Here is a 22,799-nt window from a genome sequence, read left to right as displayed (position 1 = left end):
AATTACATATTGTCCATTTGTAATTATTTTCATTAGTATCAATAATAGTTCCTTCTGGCTAGATCCAAAACACTGTTTTCTAGAAAAAATACATCTAACATGTTGAGTTAAGAACATGTACTCATCTGATGCATACATATGAAGGAAATAAGAGCTCCATCATAGGAATCAAGGAAAACATTAGCTGGGGTAGGAAACTGTAGTATGTTTTCACTGTTACCCCTTCCCCCTTTGAAGGTGAGGTAATCTATGATATTAGCCCATGTAGCATTAAATTGAAATTAAAGCTTCTTGACCCTCCAATGGCATAAGATTACCAGCCCAGGTATGAAGTTTCCATGGTAACAACTAAGGCCTGACATACATTTAAAAAAACAACTGTATCTTGCTGTGCCAATAGTGTATGAGCAAGAAATCCGATGCTGATGTCCTCAAGAAAAAATTCTAGATTAACGAGATTGAGTTTAAACAGTCCATACATATAGAAAGCCTACCTTGGGCATGAATTTACTGCTGCATCCTAAATCAAATGTTTGTAAATTAAATACCATGGTAGGAATATGAGCAATACCCTTAAAATATGTGTTTAAGTCGTAATATTTAATATAGTGTCATTTGCAAATGACACAAATAGTGTCATTTGCAGAGTGACACAATTTTCCTTAATCTACAGCAGACTGATTAAAGAAATGAATGAGGATTTAAGCAGATGGGACGTGTAACCCCTGTGGATTTTTGGCAGGATACAGTAAGTTACAATGAACATTCTACCCAGTCTCCTTTTCTTATTTCAATACCTACCTATCCTTGAACCACAATCCACAATTAAATTGCTGAAAAAATGGTCAAAATTGATTTAGAAAAACAGGAGACTGTGACGCCTAACTATCACTGGCTGCCTGGCTTTAAGCAATGCTGGGGTCGATGGTCAGGGATATGGAGATCTGGTGGGTATCTGTTGAACATAATTCTATACCAGGGATATAAATATGTACTCTCCCATTCCTTAGTCAACAGTCTAGCAGGAAAAAAATTTAGGTAAATTATGTATGGATCAAACACACAACAAATGTATGGGCTACAGTCCAAAAGCAATAAAACTGGGATTGTAGCACTGTCAAGAACCATGCCCATACGAGAAAAGAGTTTCTCCCATATATGGCTGACATTGCTTGATATTACATGCACCTAATTTAACAGACCCGCTGTGGAGCTGTGTTTGATCTGCAGTGAAGGTACTCGTGAAGAGTTGAGACCAGATGATGTTGGTTGGATTGAGGTTGTGGAGCTGCTAAATGATCTGCTAAGTATTTTCTCTGGATGTGCCATACTCTTTTGATTTGATTTAGACACTTGATCTGAACTAACCCAAGGAACCCAAGCATAGCTAGGAGCAGGTCCCTATTTGGCTATGAGAACAACATGATTCCATGATTCCAACATAATGCCATCAGCCCTACAATGAAGCAAGGGCACAAAACAAAAAATACACACATGCACACAACAAATGCAAATCGCGTCAAATAGTTTTCATCTTCTCTTTCCTCTTTTATTAAATCAGTCATTTAACGTGTTAACATGACACAAAATTATAGAAGACACCACATTGAATGGGATCCTTTATATTGAACATATGTGAAACAATAAGATGGAAAATTTACATGTAATTGAAATACTAAACATCAGAATTTATTGCATATGTCTTCTTTTTTGTCACTGGCTTCATGCAGGCAAATCAAAGTTGGGATAAATCCACAACCAAAGGCAAAATTCCAGCTCCCCCTCCAGTGGCCTGCTCGGTCTCTCATCATGAAAAGCATTATAGCCCAATGGATGAGCAGATTGCGTGGGGATAACGCTGTGTGTACTTGATGTGCTGAGAGCTCGAACCAGCATGCAGTAAAGAGGGGGAGGTAATTCAGCTGTTTACAGGCCAGCTGGGGCTCAAAAAAGTCAGGGGACAAAAATGAAATGACAACATAAATTGAGTTTGTCCAGTTGGCTAAAGATATTGATTCGTGCTGTTGATATAGCGAGGGATTTCAGCAGGTTGTTTCTTGTAATGGTGGTAACAACAGCAAGGTTTATTCCTGCAACTGGTGTCAGAAATAGAAAAGTGTAAACTACTTCCACCTTGGGTGACATATCTGTTTAGGCCTTTCAAATTGAATTAATTTACCAGAATTTACAAATTACTGTAGATTGGAGCTAGTTATCTAATGAGAACTATAAAATGTACATATTATACTATAAAACATCTTATTCAATACAAGTATTGAATGCACAAAAGTGAAACGATGTCTTGTCCCAGCACAGGCAGTTATGCTTAAGACAAACCTGTGTCTGTAGTACAGAGATAATCTATTAGAGAGATACAGCAGATGCTGATCATAGGGAAAGAAGTGAAGTTATTGAATTGGTAGTTACAATGTTACAAAATACAATGGTAAAGCACTCCAAGATATGCTTCTTGTATTGTGGCTTAACTGCAGTAAGTCATGTCCATGTGAGCATTCACCATGGGAGCAGATGACCTGTATTCTTCAGGGTATCAGCTGACAAGGTCACTGTTCTGATTGATGTTAGCCTCCAGAGTCCTTCTCTGTGTACAGGTTCAGCACCAATCTCCATTTCTGAAGTGCTGGAGAGGAGAACACCCACAGGGACGAAGGGAACCACTAACATCCCCACGGACTGACCTGATCTGTCTTTGCCTTTCATTGTATTCATTCACCTATCAGTCTAGAAGGGGACATAGATCTGTGGGCCTTCTTACAAAATGTGCTCACAACAGAAAAACTCTCACATAGTTCGACATGTGGCAGCAACTGTATGTTGTATATCGTCATGTATGCAGTGACATGCATAATCATGTCAATGCAGCAGTACACCACAGTTGGGCCTAAAACTAGTGCCATCATGGATAATGCAATTTCACTGCATTGCTGTCCCTCTTAATCAAACAGCAGGATTGAATGCATTAATATCCCAAAGTCTGCAACATTAATGTCATAGCAACTATCATTATGGATTATGCTCACAGACAAGAGCAATACGGAAATGCTACATAAAAGGCAGCATGAAAAAAGTACTATCCCGGGCCTCTCTCTTTTCACCCATATTCCACTCTCCACTATGTAATGGCATAAAAAAGTGTGTAACAAGCTTTCATGGGAATATCTGTCTTCCCTTGTATTATTATAAATGTCACTTTACATCTTTTCAAAATGAAGCATCTTTACTTTCTGCCAATCGACACTCAATCCCAAACTTAATCTTAATACAATTTTAATTCAACACATTGGAGAACTAACCAATGCTGTATGGTATGTAGTATGCATACATTTCAATATATTTAGCGCCCGAGCACCGAAATTGGTGGGAGGCCCTATTGAAATTCAAATGATTATTAGGGCACGAGCACTGAATGGTGAGAGGCCCTATTGAACTGTAAGGATTTTTACTATAAATATTAGGGCCCGATCACTGAATGGTGAGAGGCCCTATTGAAATTGTAAGGATTTTTACTATAAATATTAGGGCCCGATCACCGAATGATGAGAGGCTCATTGAAATTGTAAGGATTTGTATTATTATTATTACCCTTTGGGAGGCTTTTTCAGGGTCTAGACATGCTCAGAAAGCTATGAAACTTTGCAGGAAATTCAACGTCTACGAATATTTTAGTATTCTGGAGAAATTGGAATTGTGTGTGGCAAAATGGCTCAACAGCACCCCCTGGAACCAGCCCCTAGGTTTCCCCTTCACCGATCTTTACCAAAATCGGGAAATGGGGTATCGTGACCAGTCATGAAAAAAAGTCTCAAGGAGCATTATGAAAAATGCAGCAGGAAGTCCGCCATTTTGCAGTTAGTGGCCATTTTGGCCATATTCCACATTTTCACTTTGACATACTTGTCCCAGGGCTTTCATCAGATCAAATTAAGATGAGTGTCATCACAACAAGAGGAGATAAAAACTGGCTTAAAAAAGTGATTTTTCCATCACACCGTGTGACCATGGCGTGGCATCAAAGTTTGATTAAACGCCATCAAAACACGAGCCTCTGTATCTCGGACATACATTGTCCAATCGAGTCCAAACTAGAACAAAATGTCTTGTTTTTGGAACGCCTTACACTTGGATGTATTCCTCCTCATCCACTTTGCCAAACCATGTCAAACTTTGTCAAATGGGTCTCAAGACATTGATAATGTAGGCATAAGATTATTGTGACTTTTCATCATGCAGATTATTAATGGCGTGGCATCACTTGACCAGGGCTTTCATCAGATCAACTCAAATTTAGTTGAGTGTCATCACAACAAGATGGAGATGAAAACGGATTTAGAGATCGATTTTTCTCGTCACACTGTGTGACCGTGGCGTCAAAGTTTGATTAAACGCCAACAAAACACGAGGCTCTGTATCTCGGACATACATAGTTTAATCGAGTCCAAACTAGACATGTAAGACAAGAGTCCCGGCCTGATGACATCTACACAGAAATTATGACTTGAAATCACAGCGCCCCATGGTGGCAACAAGAAGTGACATGTTTGATACTTTGATGAACTGCTCCTGGCTGATTTACGATATACAGCTCAAATGAGCTCAGTCAAGTCATCGGATCATGGTCAGAATTGGGACTTTCCTCAAACCGATGTAAACACTGAGGTGCGGCAGGAAGTACTTTGTTAATCCCTTCTGCATTATCCAACCGGCTCCAAACTACTGACCTATGATCACAATCGTGATCTTATCAGCTCCATATATAAATATTAGGTCAGGGACATAGGGCCACCTACTGATCAGTGTGAAAATTAAGTTGTGGTAACATTGTCAAATTGACACAAAATTGCTCATGCTATATCAGAGCGCCTACTTGAACAGATCTATATGTCTGTTGCAATTAGCAACAGACATATAGATCTATATAAATCTATATGCAATTAGCAGGCAAGGATCGACACCGCGTGACGGACACGAAGCGTTCATCCTTGCCCCAGAGCGCAAAACTTATGCAACGCCGAGACATGCGCTTGGTCATCAATCGCTCTCTCCATCGACCACAACAGACGGGTGCTCGGGCCCGCCAGTGCTACAACGTAGCCCTAGTTATCCATTGTATTTTGTTCAGATTTCAAATTACTTCATTTCCAAGCGTTGTAATAAATATATTGTAAATGTATTTTACAGTAGCAGTAAAACAATGATTGACATTGTGTAACATGTATGTAAAGTTTTGTCTTAAAAAATTATTATCATTATTTTCTAGTTACAGTTATGAACAAGTACAAAGCTGTAAAGGGTGAAAAGAGTGCAGTTACTCAGACATACTGTCTGTCAATCGAGTGGGTGTAGTTACTGTGACTACAGAACACAGGATAATGGTGGATGTTGGTCAGCTGAAGCCTAATGGAAGCAGGATGATGAAGGAGACAATGACCTTAAACATCAGAGAGCCTAGACCTTAACCTAGTAGAGATGCTATGGAATGAGCTCAGGAAGTCAGCCACTCCAGACATCTGAAGAATATTTCAAGACTGAAGTAGCTTTGTAGGAGGTATGGTTGTTACCATTGGATGTCTCGATCATTCATGGGGTTGTTATTGGTTATTGTGTTCAGATGACTCATCACATTTTATGACCAATACCTTCACAAAACCCGAACAAGTTTATGCTTCCACAAAGCATGAACATTGTATCAGTGCAGCTGTACTATTATAAGATATGCAATAATGTAAATGTCACCGTCTAATCAATATACTGTATATTGACTCATTGTGGCATCAACTTCAAAGGTCATATCCATGAAACATTCATCATTCACATTACTGGTACTATACATTACAGTGGAGATAGACCCCCCCCCCCCCCCCCCCCCAACACCCCTATGTCCTGACTGAGTAACCACTTTGTGAGTGTCAGAGACTCCTGAGAGAGAGTGTGAAAACCCTGCGAAATTGTTTTCTGGCAGCTGTGATATTTAGTTAGCTATTCAGATATAAGCTATCCATCTTTTATGGTCTTTATGTTAAAAGATGCGAATATAACAATGGTAAGTAATGTTGTGAGCTTGTGAAATAATATCCAAGAACATATCACAGCCTGCAGTTTCAAATCAACTAAAGTTTTGTAGCTGTATAAATGTTTTGTACGTTTATAGTTTAAACTCAAATAAGAAAACCGTTGGCCCAACTTGGTGAAACACAAATTAATAATGTTATTTCAACAAACATTTTTACAAATAATAGTACAACAATAGATGTAGAATACTTAGATTTATACCAACTGAAGTAATTTTTTTTTATAAGTTGGTAAACGTTCTTTTTTATTGTGTGTATAACAGTTCGTAGCTGTAAAAATATTGTGTGATTGTGTAAATTAAAACATAATGCCGGAATATTTCTAACAGTGAGGTGAAGTTAAGTTACGAGCTACAGGTTAGGTTACGATGGCTACTGACCCTCAGACAAATTCCAACTAGGTTGTTCAGTTGGGGCAAAGGAGGACATTTCCTTGGTTGCACATTAAGCTGGTTTGTCTCTGTATTTGATTGAGTCGTGTCGCTTCCTCCTCTCATCTCATCTCCTCTGCGGAGTTTATACTCACCCACACACTGACACAAGGACAGTGAAGAGGAGATGCCAGGGAAAAGTTTGTTAACATGAACAAGGCGGTTGTCATGGTCTCCACCTCCTCTCCAACCTTTTCGTGTGTGCGTGCGTGCGTGTGGCTTGCCTTTCTCATGAGCTCTGGCAGCTGGCATGACGGACGCTCATCCACCTAATCATCCTTCAGTACTGTAACCCTGGCTTTCCTCCCAGTCTTCGCCAGATCATTCCCTCCACTACTGTGGTATCTTCATCTGACTATCCTGAAATTGTACCGTGCTTTTTGTCCTTACCTTACGTCCTTTCTCCTGTCTACTGAGCCACTGGACCCCTCACTTCCACTCCTCCGCTGTTCTCTCTGCCCACTGTTTGATCCTTGCTACTATTCTCAGTTTGCCAATGAACCGTTGAACTGCCTTTTTGAGTCCATCCTGCATTCTGGGTTCAGTACTCCAGTGAACTTAACAGCGGTTTGTCGAACAGTGGTGACAAAAAGTGTGAAGACAGGGTTTCCACAACAGACCGCCAATACAAAATGAGTAGTATTAAACTATAAACTCATCACAAGTTATTAGAAACTGAACAGTACTGCCATTTACTTTGTATTGGTTTGTTTTGCTCCTGACTTTGTGAGACTGGTATTTTGACAAGTTGAAAAACAGTCAAAGATATTGTGCACACTCTGCTGCACTCCAGACAAGACGTGCACAGCCAGAAGTGAGCGATCCGGTTTCATGTTGCGGCACTACTGATTAATTACTGATTAAATGTGAAAATATTTTCATATTTGTAACTCAAATTCAAATGTCAGACTGAATATTCTATAGAATTAAGGTCAATACCCAAAGAAAAAATATCGGCCGACAAAATGTATTATTGCGGAAGGCATATCATAATATTTTTAATAAAGAGCTTTCTTTGTTCAGTTTACAGCTTTAGTTCTCTTAGAATGTCTTTCATAACCAGGCATAATTGGTATTGTCTAATGAAATCCTGACATTACCAATTTATTTCTGGGACCTGTCAAGAAAAGGTTTAATAGAGGCATTATTGCCAAACCAAAAACTGCAATGAAACATTCTGGGTGCACCTAAATTATGTGCTGGTACACCTAAATGAAAAGCGAAGTGCAACCAATGTTAAAGGTTAGTCTGGAGCCCTGTAACCATAGATTTGATATAACCACTGATTATCACAATAATTCTTAAGCAAGGAAAACCTTTTTTACTTACAAATTATATCTGTGTGGAGAAAACGTTTTCACACATTTCTACAGCTGCATACACACAAACTGTGGTATACATTTGCAGGCTGTACATTATTTGCAATAATCACATTAAAGATTTTTGAAGCAATTGTCTTTTCCTAAATGCAGATATTGTGGCCCCTTAGGATTGTCTTGAAGTATGGAGATAGTTGGGTTATCCAATGGAGATAAAAAAGACATTAAATTGATGGCAACAGTCTTCTATTCTTTGACAACTGGTCAAACATGATCGTATATTTCTCGGCATCAATCCCAGTTGAATTAGATATCATTATGAATTCTACAGTGAGAAAAAACATTATGTTAATTACGATTTTATGAAAGTGAATTTTTTGTGAAGTTCCTGTCAATTATTTTCCATGAGATCTCCTTGTTGCTTTGTATTTTATAAGTAAAGGAATAATTATTCTCAAAGAGGTTTTTTCTTTTCTCAACTTATTTCAAAATGTCAAGTTTAACTCACAGGTTTTTCAGCAGCCTTCTCTTAATATAGAGTTTCTCTTTGTGTTCTTTTTAGATAACTATTTAATCTAATTTTTAATTGTCTGTTTAGGACAGCTATAAGATGTTGACCTGTGGTGATGCTTATTGTTTGTGGAAACTCCCCATGAAAGAAAATGACCTCATCATAAAAGTCTCAAGGTTGACAATTGATCGAGTAGAACTTTGCAAAGAAACTGGGCCAGGACATTTCTCAGTGTACTGTGCCCTAAATCAATATCTATCAGCAATCTGAAATTAAATTCAGATTGAATCCCGGTTTCATCTCCGGGTCTAACACTCGCTGAATTCCATCTAATCACAGCATCCTAAAACAGAAGAGCCCAGATTTCTTATTTGATTTGACTCAAAGCTTTTACTTGTCAGATTCACACAAAAAGAGCTTGGGATTTCAAATTTTTCCCAGTACACCACAGTTCCAGCTCTCATCTCTCACAGCTGAATACAGTCCCTGGGAAGGTAGCAGCATCTTACCTTGAACGATGAGATGCACTTTTGTGGATTTTGGTTTCTTGTTTGTGAGGATGGAGCAGACGTAGGGCCCTTCGTCGTGGATGTCAACATTTTGGATCTTGATGCTGTACTCTGTGATGGCTGTGTTTTCCATCAGGATGACCCGGGGGTCCAGGGACCACTTCTCAGTTCCTGCGAACAGAATGGTGGTTCGATTGAGCCATGCCACTCGGGATACTTTACTGTCCACGTTGCATCTGGTTAAAGAGAAGAAAGGGGGAAAAAGGTTAAGGTTTTAAGCATGTACTCAGGAGGCTAAATACTTTTGTGTTTTGAGACCAATGTGACCTTGACCTTTTAACACAGATATCGAATCAGTTAATCAGTGAGTGTGTGCCAAATTATTTTCCATTGAGGTGTTCCCGAGTTATAAAAATCAGATTGACCTGGACCTTAGTCCAACAAATTCTAATCAGTCCAAGCAAATTGTAATAAAAAAACCTTAGGGCAGCCTCATTAAAATGAGTGTGAGGTCACCATGACATTGACCCTTTGACCTATGGCTACCACAATCGAATCTGATATTCAAGTGTCCTTGAATCTGTGCCAAATGTTAAAAGATTCCTTCAAAGTGTTCTGGAGATATTGTAATCACAAAACAAAAAGGAATGTGACCTTGACCACTAAAATATATCTGCTCATTCTTGGGTCCAAGTGAATCTTTGTATATCACTTTCGCGAGAACGGAAAGATGGAGGGACAGTAGTAAAGACTAACGATCTGTGGCAGTGGCTCATTACAGAACAAGAATGTTTTCTTAAGATCATCTCTTGTGCTTCAGTCCTGCTTAAGTTTATATTGAAAAAAAATCTATATATTATAAAATCTAGTGATCAATAAATATATCTTGTAATAAGGTCACTTAAAGTTAATGCAGATTTGAAAAACATTAATCAGGATTAAATAAATAGAACTAATATATCACAACTAAATTTATTACAATACATTTTTACATCATAAAAGTATTGAATTTAACAGCCACCCAGTATCCTAGAAATCACATTAATGCACAATTAAACTGTTTTGAATGGCAAGTTGGAGTAAATTGAAGACAATTTCAAAACCGTATGTTAGAGTGTACAATTTTTTTTTCAAAGAGATATTTAAATCACAAGTGAAGCAACAGATGAACATGATGCTGATGTGACATGAACTTGGTTTGAGCATTACTTCGGGTTCGTGCCTTGAGAGAAGGACATGTCTCTGTATTATATCTGAGGCACGTTCTCTATCACTGACTCATCCTTTCAATTACATCAGTCAACATGTTATTACTATTAACATAATAAGATGAGTAACTATATTAATTGCTCTAGCCCATAACAGCATGAGAATGGGACATGTGATGCCAGTAATCCTGCAAACCCAGATGATGGGCACACCGACATTGTTTTCCAGAGAAACATTTACCCTGACATGCTTCTATGCTGCAAGGGAAAAGACACTAAATACAAACTATAGACATTTTACATTCTCTTTAAACATATAAACAGCACCTATAATACTACATCAATATTGCTCTCTGATAAATCACTTTTTCTTTGCTAATTAAGTTAGATGCTACCTGCATGTAACTGTCCAAATTAAATGTTCTAAGAAATCCCTGTTTTCAAATTGCCTTAAGGAAGTGAGACCATTTTGTTCTGGATGTAAAACTGTTAAGTTTACAAGCCAAAAATAGTAGAACAATTCCATTAAATTGTCTTATAGATCTTTTTTTAAGAGTTGTTCTTGTTGAACAGCAGTGGGTTGCAGCGAGCACACACATTCATTTGTACCACTATGGAATTACATTAATTAGCTGCACTTGATACAGTCTGCAGCTGGTGATGTTAAAAAAAAAAGCCGCAGGCGGTGCTGGCTCGACATGAGACGCCTGCTCTCCACATTGCCAATAATAAGGGCAAAGGGAGATTTAAAAACAAACAAAAGCAGGTTAAGAGATTTGTCAACATCAGAGTTTAATAAACCTGGACAGTAAAACTGGGACCTGGATCCAAACTGGACCCAGCCTACTTGCCAACCCTACTGGTTATTAGTGAATTTAGCTTTGATGATGATGGGACTGATGTGTGTTTTTGAAACAGACTGAACACAAAGACCAGTGGTGGAGAAGTGGACCAGGATGGTTTAATACATTTAAATTATATATTGTTTATTGTTGTGACTTGTTTGGATCGACATTGGGATGCATTATTAATTTGTTATATAATACATAGAATGGAATACATCAACACCATATTAAATACAAAAGGTACTGCGCTTATAACTATGCAAATTGAAATAAATATATTGCTCGATTTTGGATATACTTCAAATAACATACTTCTGTATGTCAATCAAACCTGGAGCTGTTCACTACTGCTGATCACATGTGTTCGACCAGGTTAAAACAATAACTTTGGCAATAGCTATAATGGTAAAACAAAACAATATTGTGGCACATGACCATGCCTCCGGGGTCTCCCATACACAGCCAGAAACACAACTGTTGCTTTACAGCATGACTTTATTCATACCATACACACGTGAGAAAATATAAATTAACTGAACTCAAAAGTTTGAGCTTTGCTGTACAGTCCTTTCCAGTGTCTCTACTTCCGCGTGTGTCTGTGTCTCAGTCCTCTGCATGCGTGTCCTAGTCCCAGCTTACAGCTCTCACGTGCACTGATTGATCCTCTGGTCCAGGTGGAGCTGCTCTCCTAGCCGCCTCCACAAATACAATCTAATGAATGAGAAAACCGATCATCTGGGTTGTATATACCATTTAAAACCAGGATTTGAAAGAACTTTTATCGTTAGTATCAGTAAAAGAATGAAAAATCGCTTTTTGCGCCAGAACCGTTTTTGTTCCTCTTCTTCAAATAAATGAAAGTCATAAATGTGGCAGTTTGTATTATCTGTAAAACAATTTTTATTTATTTTTTAACACAAAATACCCTGAAGTTTGAGAAATCCTGCAGATGTGGAAAGATGAATTCTGAGCACAAAGCCTCAGCGTCTGTCTGATTAGTCAGCAGGTCTCAGCACAAGTTATCACACACAGTCCATATAGCGCATCAATCGGGGAGTTCCACACAGCGGGCAGTGTTTTTTCACCCCGGAGTGACACACAACATTCACAACAAATAATAAATAATAAATTTAGGTCCACCATCAACAGGTTGACACATCTCACCAAAAAACATGTGTGTGAGGACTGTGACTGTGCCAGATACAGGGAAATGAATAGTGTGAGGGGGATTTGGAGGAAGGAGCTGTTTATGTGGGGAAACTCACTATCGGGGGATCCGTCTGATAGTAAAGGAAGTCAAGATGGATATGCTGGTATATGGTTTGAGGCAAGTGGAATCAAACGAGAGGCAATCAATTTGGAAAATAAATCCACTCCATTCATTCATCATGTGGTACCACTCTGACTGTCTCACAACAAATAGGAGAAGTTGGAGAAGTTCCCTTGCTTAAGAATAAGGCTTCAAAAAAGACTTTCAACTAGAAGAGGGATATTTACAAAGCCGAGAAGGAAAGTGAACTTCTAGTTGGAGCCTGCAGAAAGCAAGTTTGCACAAACATGATTTCTTTAGAGGCTCTAATAGTCTTAAAAGCAGACATTAAAATGTCTGTTTTTTATTTACTCTTGAGAAGGATTAATATCTAACATGAAACTAACTGCAAAACTAATCCAAGCTAAGACTATTAAATCGATGTTCCACATACAGCAGGAATAACTGGAGGGATCTCTGCAGAGCTACCAGATTTGTGTTGTCAACACTGTGTGGTCTATTTTGAGGAGATTGATATACATAGAAAACAGAGTTATGACTTTCTAATCTGATAACTTTCAGACTTTGCTGGACATTGTTGGTTTAGGTATTATACAAGAATGAATAAATGTCTAATTTTAATTAGAATAAATGGAGATATATCTTAATTGTTTAATTCATTTTGTATTCAGATTTCATGTATATTAAGTAGTTAGATAATTTCTGATTTCAACTTGCTATGTTTGAATTACGTGATTATTTATCAATTCAGCAGTTATCTCTCAACCCACTAATTCTACAAACATCTCTCTGTGTAATGTATATATAAACCACACACCTGACAAGTAATGAAGCAAATTCAGTTTCATTCTATGAATATTTACTATAAAATATTCATTGCAGATAAACCAGGCAGGATGAATGCAATCTTGAGCCCACAATGTCCCACAAACAAAAAATCTAAAAAAGTGACAGAATATTGTGCAACTGTTTGAGGAAGACTCACTAATGACAAGGCATAATTCTGAAGGAGCTTCAGAGCGTCAACAGCAGCCAAGCAACTGGTCCTTTCCACAGAGACATGTTTAGAATGGCCACTGCACTAGTCAATTAAACAGTGAGAGGTTAGGGGGCCCCATATTCCCCAAATGAATGCACAGGGACTGTTCTTTCACACAAGTTATCAGGTAAAGCGAGAGATGCTCCTGCAGCCATGTCTGTCAACAAACAGATACAATTATGATGTTAATATCAAGGCCAGCACGACATACTTGAAATCCCCTGCACACACTTAAGCAGCAATAAGCACTCAGCAAAGTGTTTTCTTAGTATAGCGATAAATTAGGTAATAAAATGTAAATAGCATAGGTTATTTTCCTCTCAGGCTATTTCCCTGGAAGGTGCCACTGTGTTGCTGGACAACTCAGCCGAACACATGCCAAGTGCCTGCATAGGAGAAAGGGCTGCAAGGTGAAAGTGCAAGAAGAGGAAGATGTTTTTAGTCATTTTAGTAGTTTTCCTCTGTGTGCAGGATGAGGGCAAGTTTTGTTGAGAGTGATGAGTTTAGTCCTGATTCATATTCATAGAGGTACACAGAGTCACACTAGGAGCTGCTCAGTTCAGTCCTCCTCTGCAGGCCACTAAGTCCCTCCCGATGAGCTACCAGAGGTTAAATGCTCAAGGGCACCTTGTCAGTAGCTACTCTGGAAAGAAGAGCACAGTTAATCTTTTATTTTTTTTCCTGTGGTACTCTCAGCTGCTCCAGGGATTCAAACCATTGACCTTCCAGTGTATGCCTTTGACCTTTAGAGGGGAAACTAGGCCACTCACCTGGAGGGATATCTCTTTATCCAGATAGCTTTTGGAGGATTATGTTTGTCTACCCCAACAATAGTTTGTTTTAGGTTCTAACAACCAAGAAAAAGTCAACCACAACAATTATTCCAACAAAATCCAACGAAACATGGTTAATTCCAATGCTCTTTACTGTGCACCACAAACTCTGACTGAATGTCATTGTAATGGGTGGACAGCGAACATTTCTCCTGCTGACATCTTTGGACCTATGATACACAGACTTCTGACTGGATATACTGTTTGCTATATGTACTTTCAGGAGACTGTCCTTGAAAAAAGGGACACACATTGTCCTAAACTACATAATGCTCTTGGGTCTAGTTGTCTCTTCAGTTGCCTGTTTTCAGATTTTTGTGGATAAAAGGCACAGCAGAGACATCCAGATACTTTCTTCTCAGCTACAATGGCACCATTGTTCAACTGGGACCAGGGAAAAATCAATCATAAAAACAGAGCATAAACCGATTTCTCTACTGGAAAGAGGCTCACCACACCAGAATGTAATGCTGACATGATATCTTGCTGGAAACCCGGTCTGTTCCTGATACTAATGTTGTCGCTTTTGGTTTTTGCAAAACTTGAATAATATTCATTCATCCAAAGAATGAACTGAAGAAGTGACAAAAAAGATAGCTGTCTGTTTAATCACACAATGCATACGTATTTGTAAGGAATTCCTTTCATTGTAATCATAATCCAATGGTTACTTAGACCTGTTGCTAAAAATCTGTGTTAATCATTTACTTATTTTGTACATAGTCGTGACAGGGGTTTTACTCATCAGAGTCACTTTGCTGACATGATGGGAAGATCTCACCCCTTAAGAGCAGACAGCTTTCAAATTGGCTGAGAGATCCAGCACTTGGAGAGAGGCCAACAATGGGTGGCCCTGTCACAAACTGTCCTGCCGCAACACTCAGCTGACAGTCAGTGCACTTTTCTAAATTGCACTTACACAACGAAATGGTTTGTGCTTGGTGCCTGTTGTGATGATGGTTGCTTTTCAAAGCAATTCCTGCATGCTCTCTTGAGTGCTCAACCGCATCATGGTGGGAAGATATAAAGTCATTGCTGATCCAAGGATCATCGCAGCACTACACCCCAATTCTTAAGATGATCTACGGTTGATATAATCTATCTATTTTAATTTGCTTGATTCTTAACCTCCCTTTGTAGTTTTCATTATTCAAGGCATTCAGCAATCCCCACACTGGATTCAAATAGTATGTGAGATTCACAGGAAAAAAATACAGCATTTAATCAGTTACTGTTGGTGATTGTATCTCACTGATAAATGATATTTCACTCCACTTTATCTGTATAACACCGCTAACATCACAAAACCAACATCTCCTATCTGTAACTGCACAATGAATGGTTCCTGCATGCAGAATTCTGGGATATGCAGTATCGAACTACTTCTGCTGTTAGCAGTGGTCTACAACAGATTCAAATGACTTGTGATAAGGAGTGAGCTCACACTAACGGCCTATTTTTTCAATTACTTATTTATTATACATGACATTTAACATTTAGAAAAGCATGTCTGTATAGGTCTCAAATGGTAAACATAACATAATATAAAATATTTAATGGCTAAAGGGAAAAACAAACAAAAAGACAAACAATTCAAAATAATTGGTTCTAAGATGCATTTTAGAGGTAAATTAAAAATAGTCGGATAATATAAAAAAAAATTGAATTGAAATGTCTCAACAACTATTTCAATGTCATAAAATCTGGTGAGCAGTTCTGCAGTTGGTTAGAGAATGTTCTGAATTTTATATAAGGAGCAAAACTTCATTAGCAGCAGGTTGAGCTACAATATTCATTTCCTAAATAAAGCGACCATGTATAAGGCTCTACTGTGCCAAAGACCTGATTGTCTCTCTAGAAGGGCTTGGTGCTAAAACAGTATCAATAATTATCAAAATGATATTTACCTCAAATATATACTGGTGCAATGATCATGCCTTGTGCAAGCTCTACGTTTAACTGATCTACCTCAGATTTGTCAAATGTAATCTAAAATTAGCTTTTGGAAACTGTTGGAATTCTCTCCTTATAAAGAAGAGTTTAAAACCACAATGTTCACTCAGGAGCAACAGTTAGGCTTTATTTTTAAAAACTAGAATTAATTGTGCTAATTATTGATACTGATTCATATGACTTTTTTCTCTTGATATAAGTGTATCTACATGGCCAAGCCTTATCTATGTCCTCTCTCTCTTTTGCTTCTTTATTTGTTGGATATGTGTTACATGTTGATACTGGAGGAAGCCCGTCAAGGTGCACAAACACTTTTACTCAAACGTGTTTACTCTACACCAAACACAATCGTCAGCATTTCCAGGTAGGTTTACAATTTCAAAGTGAAGGACCTTGTTGTCAGGTTCAAAGTAGCAGCCGCTGGTGAATGAAAGGGCCAAATGGTGGCTTACATCTACACCATTGTTGTCAACTGTAACATGGACCAGGTGAACAGGAAGTTGTAAATTATTTTTTAGAAACTAGGACAAAAATGATAAAACATAATAGAATGCACTCAACTCATGCAATAATGGCTTGAAAATATTTTTTCATTTTTCTCAGCAAAACTTTGGGAACATGTTTTTCACAAGAAAAAAAGTATCAAACGTGAGCCCTTGATAAACAGTAAAATCCCCAGAATAACAATCACAGCAAACAGATAGGCTACTGTGCTTTTATGTTTTAGACCTAGAATCTTCCTCGTATGTGTTTGTGTATGTGTGTGTAAATATTTCATGTGCCATCAGACACACAAAGCAAAATGCTGCTTTTTCAGTCAGATTCGATAAAAAGACAAAATGTCTCCAGTATGCCCAGTGCTGCTGTGAGGAGTGTGTACTAACAGACAATGACTCACATCTGTGAGTCAGCTTCATCCTTATGCGTCTACAGGTAAAGTCTAACACAGACACCCAATAAATAAAAATACTTAGTGTGACTGCATGTTTTGACACCCTTCAGTGTGGTCACCAGTATGTAAAATATATTGTCATGTGAAGTGCTATGTGCTAAGGATTCAATGAAAATGTCCCACTGCACTGTGAAAAATTATTCTTAACAGCCAGCAACTGCTTGACATAAACTTAATCTTCTCTGGAATGATCGTCACAACACACTGCCCGAAATTTCAGCACCGTTGTAATTTTCAATTTACTACAAATCCACGCCAAGTCTCAAATTTGCATATCTTTAGCATTCTCTGGAAATCTGTTTGGAAAATGTGCTTGAAAGGAGAAGGTTATGACACGGGAGCCCTCGCCCTGCCTCGTCCCCCAGAGAGAACGGGTGACAAAGCATTCATATTAAAGACGGATTATTGTTTTCTCACCACACAATGCCAAGCCTTCAATCCAATGGACCACACTGGATGAATAGCATTACTCATACTGTCATTTCCGTCTGACACTGCAGGGTCAGAGGAGACAGCCATGTGGGGATCCAGTTCTATCACAGTGCTCCATCAAAGTCGAGACGTGAATCAGAAATTGTGGAGAAATACACCCCCACCGGAGAAGTGTGACAGACATTTTAAGTACACAGCTCAGCCACTGACCTGCTGGTTTTACTCCCAGCTAATCATTTCTTTAGCTTGGCTGTGACGGCTAAACACGTTTTTTAAAGTATTTTGAAACAGAAGATGGTTAATTTACATATAAATTGATTGTAAACATAGTGTAACATTTTGATATACAACAAGGGGGTGTCAAAGTTTGAATATAGTTTACTTTTCATCAGAACCACACCACATACAAAGCATTTTCTGGATACCTCAAATTTAATTCTACTCAATAGTTTAAAGTTTTCTCTAAATCTGTGTATAAAATAAATCAATCCATAAATACATTGCATTGCTTCATGCTACATTGGCATGTTACACTATCCTCACTGTATTACATTGACATTCAGGTATAGTGGTTTACATTGACTGCCTGGAGTGGACATTGTGTCTTAAAATCGATGGTGTCTTAAAATTGATGTCGTGCTGACCACAGTGACCACAGCAGCGTCTTTGCTTGCTTATAATCGGTCAGCTGCTAGGAGCAGAACCCTGGTGACAGTGACCTTACAGATTTCATCAATAAGAAACATTTTGCAGATCAGTTCAATATACATGTTATATCTCTATTTTAATTTCAATCCACTGCACTAATGCATATATAGCTGAACCAAGGAAATGTTTCATAGAGTGGGTCTGAAAAGAAGAACTCAGTGAAAGTCTTGATGGAGCCTAATTAACTGAAACCGGATTTCTCAACAGCAACTGATGGCTAATTAGATCAGAAAGTTTGGTCTTAGAACTATCCATTCAGTGTGTGCAATACTTAGGCCAGAGGCAATAAGCACTCGACTGTAAAGGTAACTGGCAAGTTAATACAAAACAATTCACCTACTTTTCATTTTGACAAGTTTGATATAAAGTGCAGACTTTGAAAAATACCAAAATGATTAAAACCAACATAAACAGAACCACTGCAATTAACAATGTTGTAGATGAGCAAACTACACTGCAGACTCAAAACACAAATTGATGAAATCCTCTGTTTGCTCAGCTTCCCCTGTAAATCTCCAGTGTGAAATGTAGAGTTCCTATCATACATGCTACACAGTGATGCAGAAATAATTATACTATGCAGATGTACTGAAAAAATTATCATTCTGGCTCATTGTGCAGCTGTAAAAAGGACACAAGTAACTATTTCCATGTTACACTGAGCGAATACATTACCATGGTAATTTAGGTGAGACTTATTTTAACCACCCTCATGGAACATAATTTCCTAAAAATGTAACAGGCTAATGTGAGTATAATTTCAATGGCTAAGGCTAAGCCTACATGCAGGTATATAATATGCAAATGTTGTGCGAAGTTTAACTTTTACTGCAATAAATCCCACAAAAAGTTGTTGTGATTGACTTCAATGTGCCTTAGGGTTTGGCAGCCCCTGGGTAACTATCCATCTTGGACCACCTTAAGTAGCCCAAATTTTGCCTCCATCATGATTGGACAAAAATATGTAACACATGCAGTTTGAATAGTATTTTTAACAAACCCAGAACAAAGAAGTGGTACTTTGCTCACTAGAATTACATAAGTTACTTAAGTGACAATTTTACTGCAGCAGTTTGAGATGAAATCAAGTATCTTTCTGACCACTCAAAGGTTGAAGTACATTTTGAAAACAACACTGACATATCTTCACATTATAACTTCACATGTCGGCAAACAGTTACTAATTTCCAGATCTTCCAGAACAACATTTTCATTACTTTTGAGCAGCAGTGTTTGTGTCCATCTTATGAAGTCCAGGATTCCCTCCCTTATAACTCTCTTTTTGGTCTCAACCAACCCGTGATGCAGTTATATGGCATGTGTACACTGGCATTTTACAACTTTTTATCTTCACATTGTTATTTGATACAATGTCATTATCAAATATCAAGATTTCATTGTAATCAACTTACCTGCTGCATCGCAAAATGCTTAATCACAACCTTAACAGTTTAAACTAAACATAATTATTATTTTGTGATACTTGCCCTCTCTTTGTTTACAAGCTCGATTAATATTTTTTTATGTTGTATATTATGAAAAAGTATTAGTAAACCTGCCCTTCTTACAAATTACATTTGCCCTCACATTTTCCCATTTTTGGAAGACTTAGTCTGATTAACAATTCACAAGAACCACCAGGGTGGCTACATATGCTGGAAACACACATTTTCTATGAACACAAGGTATTCAAAAGTACAATTAATGATTACCATAAATTATTCATCATTATTCACTTATTATTCATCTATTCAAGGTCATGGGTACTGGCTGGAACATATATCAAATGGATCCTACTGCCATGTCACAATTAATCATTAAGAAACAGATAACTGGTGGGCGGCCTTGAGGCTCATGTCAAGGATTCTTAGTCATTACAATGGTGGGTGTATGCACAGACAGTCAGACAGCTGCGAGTGTGTATAGTGTCGGTCTGATAATGACCATGACTACACCATTAGTGTTGTTTCTTCTGAAAAACAGCTCAGAGATAAATAAGTGATGTCGGTTAGAAACAAACAGGTATAACACTTACTGGAAGTAGGAAAACACCTGAGATGCTCTTGCACCATTAATAATCACAAACTCTGCAGTCTCAAATATCAACAAGCAACAATTACTGAGGAATAATGTCCAGTTAAATATAGGTGAATGACTCCATGTCATACCCCACTGTAAAATCATACTATGCTGAGCGGCGGAACATGAACAACAACTAAACATTTCCTTCAGTGGTCAGAATGCCTACTGCTTCAATGGAATTTACTTTTATATAATGTAAACTTATATAGTGCTTTTCTAGTCTGGGACACCACTAGAGGCGCTTCACACTACAAGCAATATTCACGTGCAACATCAGGCCCCATGCACATAAAATGTGTCATATTATGCAATTGTATTTAAGTACCATAATATCTAAGTGCCATATAAGTGCAACAATAAAAACATATTTTTTTTATTTTTATTTATAGTTTTTTTTTTTTTTTCCAAATTTTAGTCAGAATAGTGTTTTTAGCCTGCGAAAGGAGATGTCTATACTTTCTCCTGTCCTGATGTTAATGGGGAGCTAATTCCACCATTAAGGAGCCAGGACAGCAAACAGTCGAACCCAATCCGTTCAAAGCATAGAACACAGTACTGCTGTTTTGAAATGGATGCGGGAAGCCACTGGTAGTGAAAGGAGCGGAGGAGCGGAGTAGTGTGAGTGAACAAAGTAGATTGAATCCCAGTTGAGCTGCTGTATTCTGGATGAGCTACAGAAGTCGGATGGCACTAGCAGGCAGACCAGCCAGGACGGAGTTACAATAGTCTAGGCGTGAGATGACCAGAGCCTGAGCTGCCTTCTGACTGAAGGGGACATATTCTCATGATGTTGTGCAGCATGTATCTACAGGAGCAGGTTGCTGCAGTAATGTTGGCCATAAGGGAGAATTTGTTGTGTGTCATCCCCAGATTCCTTGCAGTCTGGGTGTTGCCGGTGGGAAGGAAGGAAGAAAGGAAGGGAAAGTAGTTCAGTCTTGTCAAGGTTGATTTACAGGTGGTGTGCAGACATCCACTGAGATATGTCAGTTAGACAGGCAGAGATTCAGGCTCAGACTTGCTCATAGACAGCGAGGAGGGCAGTCTTAGTTGAAAGACTAAGACTAAGAGGGAGATATACTGGGATGCTTTGGAAGACATCTGAAGACTTGGTGGTGACAATTGCTTGTGTTACTCTGTTAGCATTTGTATATTGTTTACCCTTCAGGTCCCAATGATGCATCAAGTCTACATTAAAATAAGACATCAGCTCCTCTCTGAGTTCTCCTTTCACCAGCTTCCAGGAAACTTCCGTCACAGCTATGACGTTTTTCCAAAAGATTGAATGTCAGTATCTGATGTTAATATTGAATTTATGGTCTAATGGTGCTCACCTCACCACACATGATACATATTGAAACTACAACAACAAATTTAGCAACTCAAATGAATGTCACCTTCGAGTCACAGCTACAAAGATCTCTAGTTTTGATGGGTACTGCCAAACAACTAAAGTTTTGGTGAAAGGGATCTCTCTGCAGAAATTAAATATGAAATAATCCTAGTAATTTTCCACTAATGTGTGATCATTGAATTGTGCAAATTGTTGTTTTTTTCACAGGAGAAATTGTAGTTGTTTTGAAATACTTTATATTTAGAGCCGGAGTGGGTCCTCTCTACAGAGGCCACCATAGTTTTTACAGAAGTCCAAACTGGACAAACTAGACACCTTTGATATATGACAACTGAAGGCTACCACAGGTTCTGGATGTCCCTAACTCCTACACACTGAGCTTTTAAACAAGGTAGTGCCTCACTAACCCCACACAGGACCAGTCCAACACTCCACAGATCATATAGCTTCCTCATTCAAACACTGACCAAGTTCCACCATCACTGTTAAAAGTATGATTGCCCTCAAATTTATCCCCCTCCTACAAAGGAGAGGATCCAAAATAATTGGCAGACAAATAGGTGGTGATGTTTCTGATATATGTTACAGCAATAACAGTAAACAGGCTGATCAACAATTGAAAGAAATGCACACTGAGGGAAAAATCACCAGAGCAGTTAGTTCTATGATAAAGCCTGACAACTCCAAGGTTAGGCTCACTAGTAAGGAGGCAACGACATCAGTAGAAATTCCTACAGACCTGTTTCTGGGGCATAAACCACTGTAGCAGTTTTTATATATTTCTTTGTAGAATGATGGGGCTCAAACAAAATGTCACATTTGCATCCAGACAGATATTGGCAATAAATATAATATACAAACACCACATAATGTATTCATTCAAATATTTTGAGCTATAAGCAAATAACATTAGACCTATTAATTGTTTTAGCAGCTGCAAAGCCTCATCATCTGAGCGTACTTGTCAGCCCAACAAATAGAACAGATGGTTAAGAAAGGAAGGAAGGCTAAATCGCAACAATTAACTAAGGTAGTTAGTGATATGTGTTAATTAAAATGTAATCTCAGTGGTTATGGTATGACTCCTCTTCAAGATTCTGGTGCCCATGTTAATATTATTGACCTCTCATAAAACCTAATATACTTCTCCCAGCAGGAAGTGTGTCATCTCTTCTTAGAGATAGAGAAAGGGATCTCAGTGCAGTTAATAAACACCCAATACAATTTACTGGGCAACTTTTATCTAGGCTTTGCCATCGAACTACCT

The 22,799-nt window shown here is 38.2% G+C and overlaps 1 protein-coding gene across 2 annotated transcripts in view; it reads right to left on the bottom strand.

Annotated features, from left to right (window-relative positions):
• opcml (opioid binding protein/cell adhesion molecule-like) overlaps window positions 1–22,799 on the bottom strand; it is a 322,773-nt gene that overhangs the window by 99,057 nt on the left and 200,917 nt on the right. For both annotated transcript variants that reach the window (XM_062406602.1, XM_062406601.1), the window contains one exon: window positions 8,860–9,095. In XM_062406602.1, coding sequence (XP_062262586.1) covers window positions 8,860–9,095 — 236 coding nt within the window. The remainder of the gene's footprint in view (window positions 1–8,859; window positions 9,096–22,799) is intronic.

This window comes from Platichthys flesus, chromosome 15 (assembly GCF_949316205.1).
Source record: "Platichthys flesus chromosome 15, fPlaFle2.1, whole genome shotgun sequence".
Lineage (NCBI taxonomy): Eukaryota > Metazoa > Chordata > Actinopteri > Pleuronectiformes > Pleuronectidae > Platichthys > Platichthys flesus.
Note: the sequence above shows the minus strand (reverse complement) of the source record. Positions and strands in the feature narration are given on the sequence as shown.